This window comes from Vigna umbellata, chromosome 10 (genome assembly GCF_029865625.1).
Source record: "Vigna umbellata cultivar VRB3 chromosome 10, Vumbellata_1.0, whole genome shotgun sequence".
NCBI classification, from domain to species: domain Eukaryota; kingdom Viridiplantae; phylum Streptophyta; class Magnoliopsida; order Fabales; family Fabaceae; genus Vigna; species Vigna umbellata.
In genome coordinates, this window is record NC_142174.1 from 2,548,806 (window position 1) to 2,554,042 (window position 5,237).

The 5,237-nt window shown below is 33.5% G+C and overlaps 1 protein-coding gene and 1 pseudogene across 1 annotated transcript; both read right to left on the bottom strand.

The window, feature by feature from the left end:
* Positions 1-795: 795 nt before the first annotated feature.
* LOC124836176 (NDR1/HIN1-like protein 10 pseudogene) lies at positions 796-1,739 on the bottom strand (annotated as a pseudogene).
* A 1,773-nt stretch (positions 1,740-3,512) lies between these two features.
* Positions 3,513-4,548, bottom strand: LOC148191619 (NDR1/HIN1-like protein 3). Its single transcript, XM_088101011.1, has one exon. The coding sequence runs from the start codon at positions 4,355-4,357 to the stop codon at positions 3,686-3,688; it is 672 nt and encodes a 223-aa protein (XP_087957137.1). The 5' UTR covers positions 4,358-4,548; the 3' UTR covers positions 3,513-3,685.
* Positions 4,549-5,237: the final 689 nt, after the last annotated feature.

Below are 5,237 nucleotides of genomic sequence, written 5' to 3' on the forward strand. Positions count from 1 at the left end.
CTTTTACAAGTTGCAAAGGTTGGTGGTGGTGGAAAGAATTATCAAACAGTCTCCCTCTCGTGGTGCAGTGTCGCTCTCGTAGTGCAGTGTGTGGAGTGGTGCAGTGTGTTGCTTCCTCAAGGTGCGTATTCAAATAAACTTTCAAATAAAACCCTAAAATAAAAAACGTAACCTTTAAGACATCCTTCAACGGATGTCAAAATCCTTCCACGAATGTCAAAATCCTTCAATGGATGTCAAAATCCTTTAACGGATGTCAAAATCCTTCAACGGATGTTGACATCCGTTGAAGCATTTTGACATCCGTTGAAGGATGTCACCTCCGTTTAAAAGTTACGTTTTTTATTTTAGGGTTTCTTTTATTAGTTTATTCTTTATTTTGGAAATATTTTAATAATTTAATTTAAATGTTTTGATTTATTATTTTTGAATATATTTTTAATGTATTTTAATAATGTAAGGAAAATGAAGAAGAAAGAAACGGAGGAGGAGAAGTGAAACGGAGGAGACAAATTGGATTGCAGAGTAAAACGAAAGACAAATTATTAAACAAAAATGAGAGATGGAAAGATTGGGTGTAGGAGTAAAGTAGGAGAACTAGGTTTGAAATAAATTAAAATAATAAAAGTAAAAAATTTTAATCTGAGAATATAATTGGAATTAAAATAAATTGGGGAGGTGGAGAGAGAAAGGTGTGGTGGTGGAAGGAGCAACACCCCCTGAAGCACATACCAAACAAGCCCATCTCATCTACCACTACTTTTATTTTTGAAATTTTCATAAATAATTGAGTAACATTATTAAACTACGAATAAAATGAATATGTTGGAAAATATATTGCTAACGTCTCAACTTCTTCCAAAATCATACATTGTAAAACTGTATATCTTCAAAAGAAATCTATTAGAAAAACGTGAAGTAATGAACACAATTTTTCATTCACGAGTGAGGAAATTAGAAAATAGTGCATTATGAACAACGCAGCCACAAGCAAGGATTCAGAAATCGACTTGGCACTTGGTCGAGTCAAACGCAGTCGCAGCCACCGTTTTCCCATTGGAATCAGTGAAAGGAACGTTGAGCTCGCACGTGGCTCTGGCATTGAAGTGCCCAGAAATATAATCCCCAAGCCTGAACCTGATACGAAACTTGATTTTTATATCAATAGGGAACACCCCATCATTGGTATCTTCATGGAAGTCAGAAACCTGGTTTCGATCGAACACCATCACATGTTGTCCCGAGAAAACGGCGCTGAAAAGGTTGGTGCCCTTCTTGTCCTGAAGGTAGGAATTCCAGGGCATGTTGACGTCGGTGGTGGAAAACCTAACGCCGTCGTAGAGCGCGTTGGCCCGAACGATGTCGTAGTAGATCTTGAGCTTCTTGTTCGGGTTGCGTGCTGTGATGTTGAGTATGAGGTTGTAGTTGAGGGTGGATGTGTTGGCGGCGTAGTCGAATTGCGTGAGCTTGGCGTCGGTGACGTGGAATCTGAAGGAGCGGGGTGTGATGATGATGTATAAGACCAAAATCACAAGCATAACGAGAATGATAACGAGGACCAGAAAAATCCAGAAGGTTTTGCAGAGACAATAGCCGCATCTTGTTCCGAGGTGCTCCTTTGTAGGAGCCGATACGACGTCGTTGGTTGCGGGGATGTTCGGTTGAGGTTGTGTTTCGGCCATGTCGTGGAGTGAAAGAAGAAGGGTGACGTGAAGTTAAGTGCCTTTTTTTGGGGGCGTGTAGAGAGGTATATGTATTGGATAAGAAGTTGAATAGTATGTAAGACAAACGCGCTTTTGAGTCTAATCTGTGCGCCTATTGTTTCAGTCATCATGTTTTGAATTATTCTTTTTGTTTTCTAACTTTCTTCTTCATAATTATGCATCTTTTACTACTATTTTTTACACTTCTATAACTTTTATCATTTAACTTTTTGTATGCTTTGTTTACATGAAGATGAGTTTGAGAAAAAAATAATAGATAAAATTTGATGAGATAAAAAAAGGAGATTGTAGAGTATTTTGTTGATCAAATTCAAGATATTTGAAAATAAAGTTTGAGTGATTGTGAATGATTTGAAAATATTATAAATAAAAAGATGATTCAATAGATGAAAATAATATAAAGTAAAATATTATAATAATTATTACTAGTGTAAACATAAATGTTATTAGTGTAAACATAAATGTTATTAGATCACAAAAATATATGTATCTCTCGGTATTTGTAGATAAAATTTGAAAATGAATAGTTTATAGCTATGGTATTTATATTACGAACGGATAGTAGGTAACAGATATTTTAATATATGTTTAGTTACGGGTTGAGATACTGTTGGTCAACAAATTAATGTGACTTGTGAAGTGCAACAATTATTAGAAAATAATCTAGTTAGAGCTGTAGCTATGAGTGTTAGAGATGGTCTAAAGAGAGGAATGAAAGTTATTCATAGAGGAACTCCTCTAAGTGTTCCAGTAGGCGGAGTAACTCTAGGATGAATTTTCAACGTGCTTGGAAAGCTGATTGATAATTTAGGTCCTGCAGATAGTTGTACAACATCTCTCACTCATAGATCTGTGCCTAGCTTTATATAATTAGATACAAAATTATCTATTGTTGAAACATAAATAAAAGGTAGATCTTTTCGCTCCTTATCATCGTCGTGAAGAAAAATAGGATTTTTCGGTGGAGCTGGAGTAGATAAAAGAGTACTTATTATGGAATTGATCAATAATATTGTCATAACTCAAAGCTGTATCTATATTTGGAGGAGTAGGTCGGATGCGAGTATTTGTATCTTCGAGTTCACTATTTGCAAAAAGATTAAAATTAAAATTTAATTTATATTTTATTAATTTAAATTTAATTAAAATTAAATTAAATTTATATTTTATTAGGTTAAATTTAATCAAAATTAAGTTTTAATTTATAATTAATTTATTTAATTTTATATTTTATATTTTTTTATAATATTATTTATATTTTATTTTAAAAATTTATAAAATGTCTTTTTTTTTTTAAATATCCACATGTTTTCACTTATACATGTGAGTTTTAAAATATTCACACAATTTTTTAACGAGTATTTAATGAGTAACGGAGCATACATAGAATGAATTTTGTTGATATAGATCAGGTGATGGGTGGCACTATCCGTGCCTGACTCAACTCTCATTTTAAGACGTGATTTTTAGTATGTATACATTTTTAAAATATATATAATATTGTATTAGTAAGAAATAATATTACAATGTTATTAAGTTAATATATAAAGTAAATTTATATTTATTAAGTTATATTTACCCATAACTTATGTATTGTTATAGCTAATTATTTAAATTTTAAAAATAGTAATTAAAAGGGTAAAATTAAAAAAAAGAGAGGGTAAAATTGTAATTAGAATTTATCCAATCCGTTAATGTTGTTCCTCCTAATAAAGAGTTATAATAATGTTGTATTACATGTTACTTTGTTGGTACACATTACTAACTCTTGACAAATTATTTTTATGATTGACTTTAACAACTTGATTTTATATACTATGTTGTCAAACTCACTTAAATTCAATAATTTTTCGTCGTTCTCTTACAATGACATCTACCTATAAAATAAAGGAATATCACAACCTGGAATTCAGAAAACAAGATCGAAACGTGCGTGTGGATACGAACAACGTTGGCTGGATTCAGAAATCAATTCGACACTTGGTGACCTTAAACGGAACCACCTTTTCCCCCTTAGAAGTCAAAGGAACTTTGAGTTCACACATGCCTCTAGGATAGTAATACCCAAACTGAAAAGCTTCAAGCCTGAACCTAATGGTGAAACGAATCATAACATCTATAGGGAACACCCCATCATTGGTATCTTCATGGAAGTCAGAAACCTGGTTTCGATCGAACACCATCACATGTTGTCCCGAGAAAACGGCGCTGAAAAGGTTGGTGCCCTTCTTGTCCTGAAGGTAGGAATTCCAAGGCATGTTGATGTCGGTGGTGGAAAACCTAACGCCGCCGTAGAACGCGTTGGCCTGAACGACGTCGTAGTAGATCTTGAGCTTCTTGTTAGGGTTGCTTGCTGTGATGTTGAGTACGAGGTTGTAGCGAAGGGTGGAGTTGGCAGCGTAATCGAATTGTGTGAGGGTAGTGTCAGTGACGTGGAATCTGAAGGAGCGGGGTGTGATGATGATGTAGAAAACCAAAATCACGAGCATGACGAGGACGATAACGAGGACCAGTAAGATCCACAAGGTTTTGCAGAGACAGTAGCAGCATCTTGTGCGGAGATGCTCCTTTGAAGGAACGGAAGCGGCGACGTTTGCTGCGGCGGTGTTCGGCGGCGGCTGTATATCAGCCATGTCTCAGGCGCGTGGGCGAGGGAGTTTTGATAAGCAAATATGTGAAGTGAGAGAGCGTTTTGGTGGCGTAGAAGAGATGGTTTTGTATAAGGCGATTTTGAAGGATTGTTCAAGACAAACGCGCTTCTGACTACAACTAATTGAATAGTAATCATGCAATGTTTGACGTTTCCACGTAGCTTTTAACTCATTAATGCTTTTTTTCCTACTTGCGTTGAAACACTCCAATTTAGTTACTTAAGTTGGAAGTAAAATTTCTTCTAAACTTCAGCTCTAAAAACTACAACAAATTACATTTTTCAACTTTTATTAAATTTAACCTGACTTTTCTAAAAAAAAAAAAAAATCCAAACACAATCAAATTATACGATTATAAAGCTATGAATTTTTCTGCAGTTTGGTCAACGTTTAGGATGTATACTATTTCTGGGTACAAAATATTCTGCGCGTTCCTTTATCTGCGGTTTTAGAAAGAAATACTTTATCCAGTTTCATACCTTTTAAAAATACATATTTCAATTTTTGTAATATCGTATTTATATATTTAAGTGCTTTAGTGTCTAAAATTTTGGACAAACCATATGTTTAATATATTTATCAAATAAAAATTATCAATCAAAATTTAATAATTAAGTATTTCTAATACTTCCGTAACAATATAAAAGTTTAAATTTAGTTAATTTAACATTTATCATAATTATTATTTAAATAAATGTAATACCTCAATAGTGGATGACTGTGTCCTGATAGAGTTTTATTCCGACACATTTGGATGTTCCTTCTCCGCTTTTATTAAAAAACATTAAGATTATTTAAGATATCTCATATAATAAAAAAAAATTATTTGCTGATAAAAGCTAATTATAAGAACAAATATCAA

What these genes read in the sequence shown, in the direction of transcription:
- LOC148191619 (XM_088101011.1), bottom strand. Translation starts at nt 4,357, where the DNA reads ATGGCTGATATACAGCCGCCGCCGAACACCGCCGCAGCAAACGTCGCC.